Raw genomic sequence first — 12,910 nt, 5'->3', positions numbered from 1 at the left:
CCTCATTTCTGCGCCCCCCCCCCCCCTTTGTTTTTTTACTGAATTAACATGAAACTGTGGTAAAAAGGGAAACTGTCATCTGCCCCCGCCCCGCCCCCTTCCCTGACTTCACATTTGCTGAACTTTCTCATGACCACAAAACAAGCTTTCAACTCTATACTGCAGCTCTGCTCCTGTGGGAAGGATGGGACTGGCGCTATAGCAGCCAGCAGCCCCTACTGGGCCCTGTTCAAGTGCAGATGGAAGTACAGTAAAGAGCAGCATGAAGTGGGGGGGTCAGTGCTGCCGCTGAGGGGCTAGAGGTCTGTAGCGTTGAACCCGACAGAACAAGTTGCTGTTCAGTGTCACGATGCTCCTCCTTCCCTGAGGTGGGTTCTGGAGATTCCTGAGGACTGACAGATGTGGATTCTGATCAGTCACTGTTGTAAATGAAGCTCAAACGTTGTTCTGGGTTCCTCAGACTGGTCTGAAAGCTTCCCGTCATTCTGTTGTTCCTTAAGGACTTCTCTCACATCTTGTTCTGGAACCCTAACTTGCAGATAATTCAGTGGATGGACATGTCTGTTCTAATGAAGGAATTCTCCATCTCTGCTCCCCCACACAATCTGACACTTCAGTTACCAGGTGGTTCAGGTAAGCACTCAAACTACTGACCGAGCCGTTGCTCACCAACATCTTCACAGATCTTCTGGTCTCAGCCTTGACAAAAGCTTTGGATCTGTTCAGAGAGCGATCAGACACAACTGCAGAAACGATTTTCTGCTTTACTAACCAAGTTTCATGCTTTCTTTGTTTTTCTCCAAACTGAATCTTAAGTCTTTTTTGCTTTTTTTTCACTTCAAAGGCTTCATCAAGTCATCAGCAATTCTACTGTTGACAGAAATATGGACATTTAAGTTCGGTGCCAGAGTAAGCCATGCACAGACGTCAGCGTTTAACCGTTGAACCTGTTACAACACTAAGTCAGACCAACATGACAACAAAAATAAACTCAAACGGTTACTCCACCCTTTTCTGAATTGAGATAAACATGCTGGGACTGGACTTCTTTGAACTTTAAGGTTTTCTTTTGGATGTGTGCCAATATGGGGGTGTGTGGCTTTTTGACTGACAGGTAAATAACAGTTTATTACCTCTGGAACTACTACATGTATCCAAAAATGTTCAGGGTACTGGGGTTCAATGTATGTGTGCATTGACACATGCATATTATATGTGGGTATATATAAAAAACTATCAAAAAACTGAAAGTACTAACTGTTTAAAGCTTTCCTCAGGCCTGAACAAGCATGATGGGAAATGTCTGTTATCATCAGCAGACGTGCCCTTTAAGTAGGAGACGCTTTCAGAACGCAGAGGTCACAGAGTGTCTGTGCGCAGCCGGGGGAGCGTCTGCCGTCCCTGAGCGCATCCTGAACGCTCCGGAAAGTTTCCGCTCAATACCTGAAACATGAAATCCACGCTGGCCCCTAACTGTAAGCCCCAGCGGGAGCAGGGCCCACACCCCCACGGTTTCAAGCCAAGCTGCTGGCTGTGTACTGCTAGCTTAATTTGGCTTTCAGGGTTCAAACATTGATTGGAGAAATTTTACTGAAGAGTTTTTCTGGTCTAAAGGCTTCCCTGTGTCTGGTTTGGATGTGTGGAAAGAAGGACTAGAAATAGACAAACATTAAAACCATCAGTTGATGTAGTTTCCCTTCATGTTTCATGGCAGCGTGTTTTAACATTTTAGCCATTGATTAAGCAGAGTACTGCTATTCATTGATTGTTTTTATTCTGAGCAGCTCTGCCAGGGAAACTGTGGATTCAGACCAGGCAGAACCTGATACATCCTTGAAGCCTCAAGCTGTCTGATACTATTTGTTTTTAACCCACAATGAAGAGAGCAAAAGAGATTTCTGCAGTTTTAGTGTGAGGGCAGTGTTACACGTTATTACCAAAAGTATTGACTCATCTGCCTTGACTCTCTTATAAACTGAAGTTCCATCCCATTCCTAACCCATAGAGTTCAGTATGATGTGGCTCCACCTTTTGCAGCTGTTGCAGCTTCAACTCTTCTGGGAAGGCTGTCCACGAGGTTGAGGAGTGTGTTTGTAGGAACTTTTGACCATTCCACACTGATGTTGGTGGAGAAGGCCTGACTCAGTCTCTGCTCTAATTCCTCCCAAAGGTGTTCTATGGGGTTCAGGTCAGGACTCTGTGCAGGTCAGTCCAGTTCATCCACACCAGACTCTGTCCTCCATGTCTTCATAATATATAAGTGTGATTCATCACTGCAGAGAAAGCGTCTCCACTGCTCCACAGTCCAGTGGCGGCGTGCTTTCCACCACTGCATCAACGCTTTGCATTGCACTTGGAGATGTGTGTCTTGGATGCAGCTGCTCGGCCATGGAAACCCGTTCCATGAAGCTCTCTGTGTTCTGTACTTGGGCTAATCTGAAGGTCACATGACGTTTGGGGCTCTGCAGCCACTGACTGTGCAGAAAGTCATCGACCTCTTTGTGCTTCAGCATCCTCTGACCCCTCTCCATCAGTTTATAATAATAATAATAATACATTTTATTTGTATAGCGCTTTAAATGGCACACAAAGACGCTTTACAACACATGAGCAAAAACAGTTAATAAGAACAGAGCTAATACAGTAAAATATTAATAAAAACATAGAAGACAGATTAAAGATTAAAAGCTATTTTAAAAGTTAGCATCGGACGAGCGCAGAGAACGGGAAGGGGTGTGACGCTGGAGGAGATCGGTGAGGTATGTTGGGGCCAGGTAATGAAGGGCTTTGAAAGTGATGAGGAGAACTTTGAATTTGATACGCTGATCGATGGGGAGCCAGTGAAGGCCTTGAAGGATGGGGGTGATGTGTTCACGGGAGCGGGTGTGTGTGAGCAGACAGACAGCAGAGTTCTGAATGTATTGCAGCTTATTTATTATGTGGTCTACTACTTGGTGGCTGAGGTGCTGTTGTTCCCAAACTCTTCCAGGTTGTTCTGATAGAGATGACAGTTGACTGTGGAAGATTAAGGAGAGAGGACATTTCACCACTGCATGTGTGGCACAGGTGGCTTCCTATGACAGTTCCAACTCCATCCATCTTCTACACCCGCTTTGTCATGTGAACGGTCACAGGAATTCTGCAGCCTATTCCAGCTTCTTCATGGTTACAGCCTGGACATCACAGGACAACACACTCAGATACATTCACACCTGAGGGACAGTTTAGACTAGAGTCCTCTGTGAACCAATGAGGCCTATTGGTTCACAGAGGTTTGTGCGAGGAAACCAAAAAAAACACACATACGCGAGGAAACATGCCAACTCTACAATAGAACCCAGTGAGGATTTGAACCAGGGCTTTACTGTAAGCCGGCTCTGCAGACCTCTACACCATTGTGCAGCTCAATTGTACTTCACTCTTTTCTTTATAATAAGAAGAATAAAATGACTTTTTTATGTTTGATTAAATCCCAACAAAGTTGACCTGAAATCACTGCACTCTATATCAGTGGTCCCCAACCTTTTTGTCACCGCGGACCGGTACACCGCAAGGCACGTTTACCGCGGACCAGTGTGTGGAGGGGGGGTGGCTGAGGTGCAACGCAAGGTGTGTATCACGTGATGTTTGGTGTCGCGACTTTGACCGGCGTTAAGTGTGACGGATAACAGAGAGAATCCGGTCACTTTTCAAAATAAAACGTTTTTTTTTCGAAAAAAACAATAAAATGGAAATTATTTTTTCTTTCTTTGAGTCCCGGTGCCAAAATTTCCCGCGGCCCGGTGCCAAGTGTCCTGCGGCCCGGTACCGGGCCGCGGCCCGGTACCGGTCCGCGGCCCGGTGGTATGGGGCCACTGCTCTATATGCATATATGTTGTGTGCATAAATATACATGGTCAAGCAATTATTTAAATGCAGGTTTCACCGTTATTTAGATATTTATTAGTCTAATAAAACCAAATACACGATCAGTTAAATGAGTTGTGACATCTGTAAATAAGGGCAGACTCTTACATCTGCTGTCCTTAAACAGAAAGGAACAGCAGTGAAGGGATTTCTGCAGATAAATATTAAACCCGTTCTCCTTGTTTCTGTGAGCTGTTCCCGTGCTTAAGATTCAACCCAATCCCGCTCTGTGCTGCGAGCTGTGAGCTGACATTTTAACACCTTATTCAGAAGAAACACACTCACACAACCACACACTCACACCTACAGCGTGCTGGAACTTGATCTTTAGATATTTCCTCTTATAGAGCCTCATAATCTCCAATTCCCAGCTGCTCAACATTTCACACTTTATCTCACAGGGTCCATCTTTTCCTCTAATGTCAACAGTTATTTGAACACAACACACATAGACGACAGACACACGAGTAAACACACACACATGTACACACATCTACACTCACACATGTTAACATACATGTCCGCAGTCACACAAATGGACACACAGATACATATATATGCAGATACACACTTGTATGTTTATGAACATATGTACTAACAAAAACATGTGCACACACACACAGTATGCTGGTGGGCAGCAGGGCACTCAGGTCTCCAAGCATGTACTGTATCATTACAGAGTGGGGGGGGGGTACAGGTCCTCTGACCTCCCTCAGCCTGTGAGCGTCAGCTCTGCTGGGCTGAGTCTGAAGGTCATTTGCTGAGACCGGGGTTGACTTCTTCACATGTCTGTGAAATAAAGCTGTTGCAGATAAAGCGTTGTGAAAGATTCCTGCTTCCTGTCTATCGGATTAGGCTGCTGGAACATGGAAGCTCCGCCCATGCTGCTCTCATCTGTGAGGGTCAAACACATGTTTGGTTTCCTCAGAAACCTGTGGTTGTGTCTTCAGTCAACTGCAGGCACGTGGAGTAGAAATGTGCATTTGTGGAACAATGAAGTGTGTTTTTCTAGAGGAAACCTGGAACCCAGAAAGATAACTCTCCATCCATCTCCTCTGCTTCTTTACATGGCTGACTCTACACCCCACCTCCAGGAATGCAGGAAAGCTCAGGTACTGTCCTCTGTTGTGTTTAGTGTGTTTATCTTCTCTTCCCCATTCCTTATATCTTTAGCTGCTAGTGTTTAGTTTCATAAACACCTTCCATTTGTAGATGTGCGTGCTGATAAGGATGGGAAGCTGTAGCAGAGGTCATGTGACCAACGAGGCTTCATTCTGTGCTTCTATCCACTTTGATCAGATAAATGAGAGCAGAGCTCATCAGGTCGGCCGGGATGACGAAGGAGTGATGAGCGTCACTTTGGGTTTGCTTTAAGGCGTGTAAACTGAGATAACTGGAACCATCCGGTCGATTGAGTTTCACTTTTTCTTTCTGCTGATGTGTTTGATAATGGTGGCGACTGTCCTGAGGCTCTTGGGTTGTCATCATTCAGGCTGTGCTGTGTGGCTCTAGAGGATTACTGCCTAATTATGATGGTTCATGAAGCATAAAGCTGCGATACAAAGGCTCTGCTGCTGGATGAAGTGGGGCTCTGAAGGATATCAAGGCGGGTTTATGAGGACATCTGGAACAAGTGTGTCAGTATTTCATCATGTAGCCAGCGAGCATCTGGGCATAAATGGATTATGAAGGAAAGGTTGGGAAGTTCAGGAAAACTTTGAGGAGGCCCACCTGCTGACGAATGCAGACCTGCAGAGCTCTGATGATCTCTGACACTACATGACATTCATACTACACTTTCCTTTGTTTATATGCTATCCCTATTCCTCCATCTGTTCAGAGTCATTCACAAAAGAGTTGTGTCTTTTATCTACCTAACAGAAAAAACAATCCCAGTCATTAAACTCGCTCAGTGAATCAATTTGAGTTTATCCTCTCTGGATCATCCAGTTTGGATAATCAGCATCTCTTCACTTCAGTTTCAAAGGTGTTGTAGGTTTTTGTGTTTGTGTGGGAAGAGCGTGAACATTCATTTTCATTTGCAGCTGTGGTTTGAAGTTTCCTTTGTTTGAATCAAACGCCTCAGAACAGCAAACGCCGCCTCAGCGGCTGCAGATATTAATAGGCAGGAATCAAAGGCGCCGCTTTAAGGGAAATGGAGCAGATATTTTTGGAGAGTTCACACTCGGCTGGGGTGTAGAGACATGCTTCTTCCTGTCTGTTTCAATGTTCACACACCTTTGTTATTTTGATGATGAGCTTGAAAGCACTTTCTACTGTTCTGACCAGTTCTTTATTTTTCTGCCACTCTCCCATCATCCATATCGTCCACCACTCTGCATTGGCTGAAAAGCTGACTTAGACTCTGGATTTAAAGTCTGTGTGAAGTTTCACATCCTCTGCTTCAGAAATCGTCCACAATGAAAACTTTTAATGCTTTAGGATCAAATTTGTACCTTCTCTTAAGAAACTGCCTTGTGAGGTTAAAGATTCTCCTTCAGCAAAAATGACGCCTCCTTTCACTTCCTGTCTCTGTTATGGTTGCGTTAAAGACGACTCTGCTTAGTTAGCGTGTAACCTGATCTGGAAACCTTGAGTTACTGATGAACTTACCAGGAAGCTCATGGCGGCGCTCTTTCCCTGAAAGCTGCGTTCCTCCATCACCTCTCTGATTTACGCTGGTCTCAGCAGCTGCATCGATATCACAGATGTTTCCCCCTCCTGATCTAACAAATGTAATCTTTTAGGCAGGCCTGCTGGCCGCCTTTCTATCAAATTATTTTCAGAGCAGTGTGGAGGCGACAACAGTTTGAAAAATGAAGTCATCCCTCGGGCAGCAGCAGCTCTGGAACGGAGTCTCTTTATTAGATCTCCTTTCTGTTTCTTGCAGAGCCACTTAGAGCCATCATTATGGAGCCACATCATTGATGGATGCTCTGTCTGCACGTGGCCTGCTGCTGGTTTACAAACAAGACTGAAGACAAATCAATAAATCAAAGTATGATTCAGGGAGAAGCTCCACTTTCTTTGGGAGGTGGATGTTCTCTGCTGCCACGATCCCACCTAAAAGGGTCACAAGTTGGTGTTTGTTGGACAGATTTTTGCTGACTCATGAGAAAACCCTTGTTGTATTCATTCAACATTCCTGTTGCAGTGCTGCATCAGTCTGTGGTGAAGCGGATGTGAGCTCTCCTCACTCGCGCCGGAGGATTGTTCAGCATCAGCTTCTGTTTTTTCACTGGCATGAATAAAACCAGCTTAGATTGTTTGTTTGTTTCTGATGATGTCATTGTGTGGGTCATGCTACTGGCAGTGTAACGATGCTTTTCAGCAAAGCTCAACACCTTCAGCAGGAAGCATTGATCCAAACCATCTTCAGCGTCACAGTCCTTTAATATCAGTGTTTAGGTAAACACTCATATCAATTTAAGATGGGGTGGGGGGCGTGCGAGTGGTTTTGATTCTCTCCGTGTGTGACCTCGTTGCCACGGTGATGTAATGATGCCCTGCTCCTCCTCCCCTGAGGTGATTGCTGGAGACCTTAATGACTGGGAGGCTCAGCAGAGCACCTGAGCTTTTTGTTGTTTTGATGCATTACATCATGGCTTTGGGGGGCAGGAGGGGTGATGTCATAGCGGGACTGCCTCTCCTCCCCCAGTGCTTTGACTGGAGCTTCTCCAACACTGTCTGTTGCTGCTGCTCCACGCCGTGCTTTGGTGGTTGTGGGATCATTCTTGGATCCTTGAGGGCCTGTCTGGATGATGGATGCACTGTTTGCTCATGAATATGAAGCCGTGAATAATCTCATTAATATTAACCTGCAGCTGCTTTGGAGAAGGACTCTTTGGTTCCAGTTTTTTAGTCGTGTGTGTCATCTCCCAGATCTCCAACATCTAAAACAAGATCAAGATTACCTGGACTTCATTTGAAGTGTAAAATTAGGGCTGTAAAAATAATCAACTAAATCCATGAATTGACTTATGATCCTATGATCCAACCAGATCAATCTGTCTGAGATTAGCTGTTAATCGAATCGACCTACTACTATATGAATTGAGGGGTAGTAGGTTTATTTTACTCTAATGTAAAAATGACCAAGTACATCAGTGGACAACACACATGTGATGTCATCAAACACTGATCATCCATCATTCCAGTCCAATGTGTGGACAGACTTTGAATAAAGTCATGTGACCATCCAGTGTCTATAATGTTCTAAGAATGTTCCCTTTGGATTCTTTGGATGTGGAAAAACAACAGGGGTGAACTTTAGGAAACTAACATGTGAATGGATTTGACATTCATTCTAGTTTACTTGTTTGTTTGGACACAGATTTCATTTCCACTTGATGATCTGGAAGAAATCCAAGAATCTAGAAAACTTCACTGTTCAGTAGCAGGAATTTCTGTCTGAGTCTCACTGCTGGAAGTTTGGATGAAGAGGATCTGGATCCACTCTAGGTCAATAATCGGATCATTCAAAATGAACTGATATCGACCATGAATGGTATCGCTGTTGAAGTGAATGGTTACACCCCTATGAAAATGCTTTTCTAAATTGTGTTGACATGGCTTCATTTTCTGTTAGAACGTCTCATGGATGAAGCAGCTTTTGCCGCTTTTCTAACCTAAACAGCAAATTAAGAACAAGCTGATGGAGTTTACAGAAGTCGACTGATGACATCAAGAACCAAATGTCGTTTTTTCCTGAGGTTCTACTCTGTCTGTCAGGTGGAGGAGGTGTTGTTGAAGACTGCAAGCTAGTCTTGAGTGTGGCTAAATGAAATGTGTGGTTGTGTTGGATTTGTGTAGTTTCTTATGTCAGTATTCTGATGTTTGTCCTTGTCCACCTGGACTCTTTCATGGAGCACAGACAAAGAATTGTGTGTTTTTTGCCGCTCAGCCTCTTGTGCTGCAGCTGGATGAGGCTGAAGCCGCTTCGTCTGCTTCATACACACTTCCCTCCCTCCTCTTTTTAGCACGTCTCACCACCTCCGTCGCCACAGCAACCGAGGGCCCCGGAGGGTGAGTGTGTGTGTGTGTGTGGGGGGGGGGGGGGGCTGGCTAGCTGGGTGCGGGGCTCTTGCCAGTTGCCATGGCTATTCCAGCTGAGTGACAGCGTGACATCACTGCTGTCTCTGCATCCTCTTCCTCTCTAATCCTGTTCTCTCTCAAGAGGAAGTGCTACAACTTCCCCGCCCAGGAAATGTTTCCTATCCTCCGTTGCCATGCCAACCAGTTCCAGCCACAGTCTCTTGCTAAAAAGAGAGTGATAATGGTATTACTCACACTGTGCTGCCCACCCCACACCCCAGCATGTCCCCCCACCTCTCATCTGCTCTTTCCAGGCTTCAGGCTGTCTCCCTTTCCCATCTCAGAGCCTGCCTTTGGTTTTTCCCTCATTCCTCCTTTAGCTTTCATCCTGGGGGTGTCAGTCCCCTGAAGGAGCACAGCCCTAGCTGCTCCACAGCACCACCCACCCCTCCCACACACACACACACTCACCCACACACACACACACCCACACACACCCACACACACACACCCACACACACACACACACACGCACACACACACACGGCTGTAATCGCTACAAACAAACTGCTGGCTTTAAGGGCTCTGACGCTGATGCGCGCCTCCCTCTTCAAATAATCTAATGGTGCAAAATAGGCGTTTACGCGCGTGCATGTAGCAGAGTTTTTACACTGCCCCCGGAGGGAGGGAGAAGGAGAGGTGAAGAGGGAAGGCGGAGGGATCAAACGTGAGTGAAAGTGTTGTCAGCCATTTTTCTCATCTTTCTCCGCTTCTCGGCGCGCCGCCGCTCCCCGCCTGGAGATGTGATCGAGCGCGCGCAGCCAGCCCGCGCCCGAATAGAAGGACACTCTTCCGCTCCTTCCAGCGCGTTTCTGCGCGTTCCTGCTCGTCTGAAAGAAGCGTTGTTGTGGTGAACCTAAGCAGGCCGGGGAGGGAACGGCGGATCCTGCCCTCACCGCCGCCGCCTCCTGCTGCTAGAGACGCGGCGCGGCGGAGGAGCAGAGAGGACGGGCAGCAGCTTCAGACCGGGGGGGGGTTATGCTGTGGCATAGAGCTGATCCGGGATGTTAGATTTTCACCAGTGTTCATTATGAAACCATTAGCAGCGTCAGACAGCAATGGAGTCCCGAGCCAGCAAGAAAAAACCCCGGTAAGTACTCTACCGACGCGATTCCTCTAGTTTTTTTCTCTCCATCCTCGTTTATGCCCCCCAGATATGATTACAGCCCCATAATGCACGCGCATCGGATTTCCATCGAGCTCACGCAAGGTGAATGAAAGCAGGGCGGAGAGGACGCGACACGAACCGGAGCCGGCGGGTCACAGCGATCATTCCGCGGCGTGGCGGTCTGTGGACAGACGCGGCCGCCATGTGCTCGCTGTCACTGAGGCGCGCACACGCACCCATATGCAAAGCCCCTCCAGCACTGAAATCTGAGCCTAGGTGAAGGCGTGAGCATGGAGGAGGCCCTGCTTTCAGCTCAGAGCACATTTTAGTGGCGTTTGGATGACAGCGGTGAACGGAGGCTCTGCAGAAGCAAACGCGCCAGCTGCTGCTTTGATTTCAACTATCGGGGGTGGGGGGTGGGGGGGTTTAGGTGATGTCATGCTTGAAGAGATTGATGGTGCTCCCAAAAAAGAATCTCCATCCTCTCAATAACAGCTTCTTTCAAATGAAATGAAACAAAAACATCCCCTTTATATCCCAAACGGACTCGATCCAGTCCATTCAGTCGAACCTTCCCTTCAGGCTGGTGCTGGAGTCGCTGTCCATGGTGCTGGAAGCAGCTGGCTGCTTCTGCAGATGCTGGGAGGCCTGAGATGATCTGCACTTGAACAGAGAGATGGATTGATTAGACGTCAGCGCTGCTGGCATCAGTCAGACACTGAGCCCACACACACACAGACCGAGCTGGCTATTTATCACTCTGGTGGATGCTTCTCTGCTCTCAAAGCCCAGAAGCCCAGAAAAACAAGTCTTCCTATAACAGCCATAGCTGTTTCGTTGTTGATGAGGTGTGTCAAGTCCCTTCCCTTCACTTGGTGCTGCATCTCCTCAGGCCAACCAGTGGGATTCAAAGACCTCTTCACAGAAGTCATCCTCATTTTCTCCCCACCACCTCATTTCCATTTATTTTTTTATCCTCTTTGGCTGCAAATGTCAGCTTGAGTAAATATTCATTTATCCCAGCAGGAAACCACCGTGAGTCAAGTCAGTAGCAGCAGCCGGATCTTATTACAGTAGTGGCATCACTGTAGCCGCCTCATCACCTCTGGCAGCGCTAAGCGCAGTTACACTATTCCCTTTGAGGCTCACGGCGTTCCCTTTGTAAAGCTGCATTTGCCTGCATCAGGAAACCTGCTGCTTCTTCACCCTTCAGTTTGTTTGCTTTGAAGAGTTAGCCGTACTTCATTTCAGCCGTTATTGTTTGAACACATTAGTCAAAAGTCACTTCCTGAATGATTCCTATGGTCTAACTTCACCGATCATTCATGTGTCAGTGCCCTCCTTGTATGTGCTATTAAAGTAAAAAAGTAGATCCTGTGGAATCGCAAGCTTTAATTATGAGACTAATCAGTTGTGTCTCTGTCCAAACATGTGGAACTGCAGTCACAGACCAGTGTGTTGGACTGTTGGTCTGCTTGTCAGAAGTTGTTTTACAGAGCACGATGCAGATTGATTAGTTGGACACCCAGCCAAGGGGGGTTTAATCTCTTGAGCTGTGAGGTTCGACAACGCGAGAAGCTGCTGCTTTGGTCCTTCCACGCATTCTCTGAACTTCTCAGATTCCTAGCTTTTCTGTTACATATCAAAAAGAGCAAGTTAGAGTCCTGCTGTTATTGACTGCAAGAGCAGGGGCATTCTGAACAGCTGCATGAAGTCCCAATGAAGGCCTTCAGTTTAGACCAACAGAGGCAGTTTGTTTCTGACTTCTTACTGGAAAACGTTAGTGACACTCTGTGTTTGACTTGCTTTTCTGCAGCGAGAGACACTGGCTCCCCTCAGAGGAGGCCATACTGTGGAGCTGCACAGATTAACCCCCAACATATACAGGCAGTAAAGAGATTGAGAGGCAGCCAGGGCTTCCACCCTGAAATCTAGGTCATTAGGTCTACAGTGTAATTCAAGGAAAGCCACATCTGCTCACATGTAAGCAGAACTGAGCGTTGTGGAGCGAGCGTCGGAGCAATGCTTAATCCTCCCACGACAGCCGACCGACCACACAGCTTTTCGGCTCCCAGTCGTCTTGTTTGTCTTTGAGAGAACAGTGGAGCTTGAGAGACGCGTGGAGGTAGGAGCTCAATCCCACATTCATGCTCCGCTTTGTATTTATCTCTTTGAGAAGCAGCATTATTGCAGGAATGGAAGCAGCCGGTCTGAGTTAGAAATGTCATCGGTGTCTGTGCTTGTCGTGGCGGAAGCCAAAGCTTGGTGTGTTTGTCCTCACTGTGGAGCTGGAAGCTGCCAGATTGAGCCAGACTCCTGCATTCCATCAGGCCGCAGAGGTCAGCGGACCACAGCATGCTGATGCACTGAATGGAGGCCGGCTTATTGACCAACAGACGGATGACCTAAATGAGCTCAGAGAAGGGATTAAGTGTTTATTATCCCCTCCCTTTATCCCTCTTTCCTGCCTATACTGAACGCCCCTCCCCTTTTCTGGGAGGAGGGGCTCACTTGTAGAGTTTCTATTGGTGAGGGGGATTTCTGATGGGTGCCAGTGGTGTCAGTTATTGTAATGAGGGAGAATCCATTTGAGACTGGTCTTTCATTCTGACAGACCAAAAGGAGTTTTCTGTGAAAAGGGGTTTTTATGATTTGGCTTTATTCCCGGGACTGTTGGGAAACCTGTAAAATCTAAATGCATCTGGACTGACATAATTAAACACGATGGCAGTCTTTGACCCAGAGTAATCACATCACACCTCAGCAGCAGAGGAGCTCTGCTGAGCCTCAGCCTCCGGTCAC

The 12,910-nt window shown here is 46.9% G+C and overlaps 1 protein-coding gene across 16 annotated transcripts in view; it reads left to right on the top strand.

Annotated features, from left to right (window-relative positions):
* rapgef2b (Rap guanine nucleotide exchange factor 2b) overlaps window positions 1-12,910 on the top strand; it is a 95,866-nt gene that overhangs the window by 58,548 nt on the left and 24,408 nt on the right. For 5 of the 16 annotated variants that reach the window (XM_078953845.1, XM_078953841.1, XM_078953843.1 and 2 more), the window contains one exon: window positions 5,001-5,018. The exons of 8 other annotated variants lie outside the window; for them this stretch is intronic. In XM_078953845.1, the coding sequence (XP_078809971.1) occupies window positions 5,001-5,018 (18 nt within the window). Of the gene's footprint in view, window positions 1-5,000; window positions 5,019-9,608; window positions 10,091-12,910 lie in introns of those variants that run through there. 3 more of the 16 variants (XM_078953856.1, XM_078953854.1, XM_078953853.1) reach the window with 1 other exon arrangement.

This window comes from Oryzias latipes, chromosome 10 (genome assembly GCF_053564925.1).
Source record: "Oryzias latipes strain Hd-rR chromosome 10, Olatipes_Hd-rR_3.1".
In the NCBI taxonomy this organism is placed as follows: domain Eukaryota; kingdom Metazoa; phylum Chordata; class Actinopteri; order Beloniformes; family Adrianichthyidae; genus Oryzias; species Oryzias latipes.
Note: the sequence above shows the minus strand (reverse complement) of the source record. Positions and strands in the feature narration are given on the sequence as shown.